This window comes from Halyomorpha halys, unplaced genomic scaffold (assembly GCF_000696795.3).
Source record: "Halyomorpha halys isolate HHAL.00 unplaced genomic scaffold, Hhal_1.1 Scaffold939.1, whole genome shotgun sequence".
In the NCBI taxonomy this organism is placed as follows: Eukaryota; Metazoa; Arthropoda; class Insecta; order Hemiptera; family Pentatomidae; genus Halyomorpha; species Halyomorpha halys.
This window is the reverse complement of record NW_027108038.1, coordinates 156,537-157,355: the sequence shown is the minus strand read 5'-3', so window position 1 is coordinate 157,355 and position 819 is coordinate 156,537. Positions and strand designations below refer to the sequence as shown.

The window sequence follows — 819 nt, the reverse complement described above, 5'->3', positions numbered from 1 at the left end:
TAAAAATTAAAATATTGAAAGTGAAAAATTAAAATTTATTTTTTCTTTATTGTTTGCAAAGATCCATTATTGAAAATGACAAACGAAAAGGCCAAGAGAGAGAGAGATGAACATGAATATAAAGTACAGTAATGACAATGGCATCGGGAATTACAAATAGAAACAATAGAGGATTATATGAAAAAAAGGTTCATGAAGCTCCACTCCCATTTACCGACAGTTAAAGGAGCAGTGACCAACAACTTGGGAAACCCAACCACAGCCCGAAGACTGAAGCCCAGGCTGCTGCAGGACTTAAGGACTTTATTTAAATTTTTTGATTTATTTATAACGCTGTATAGGGGGTCTTTTGTATGAGACTATACCTCCTACCCCATAATCAATTGTTGAAAAAAAAGAAAGTACCTCTTACATTATGTAAGGTCCACTAGGCCTTATAGGATTTGGTATTAAATAAATAAAAATGAAAAATGAGTGTTGGAATCGCTAATGTAAAACTAAAGTAATGCATAGTGAAGACAACAATTAATAGAAATAATTACAAATATCGTCAATTAAAAAGAAATAGTGACGAAGTAAATGAGATATAAGTATGGTGCAATTACAGGTAGATCTGTAAGTAAAAGGTATAATAGAAACAAAAATAAAACTGTTTACTAAAATGCACATTCTGCTCTTAACCATCTAGTTAATGCTAAATTGTTATAATCAATATTGAAAATATTAAGAATGATTTTATGTACTTCATCATCCTGTCAACTTAAAGGCCCTTATAGGCCATGTGAAATTAACAAATTAATTATATAATATTATTTCAAA

At 29.9% G+C, this 819-nt stretch overlaps 1 protein-coding gene across 1 annotated transcript in view; it reads right to left on the bottom strand.

Annotated features, from left to right (window-relative positions):
• Window positions 1–554: 554 nt before the first annotated feature.
• Window positions 555–819, bottom strand: part of LOC136795536 (histone-lysine N-methyltransferase SETMAR-like) — a 4,293-nt gene continuing 4,028 nt past the window's right edge. Inside the window, exon 2 of the mRNA XM_067046419.1 lies at window positions 555–613. Coding sequence (XP_066902520.1) covers window positions 555–613 — 59 coding nt within the window. The remainder of the gene's footprint in view (window positions 614–819) is intronic.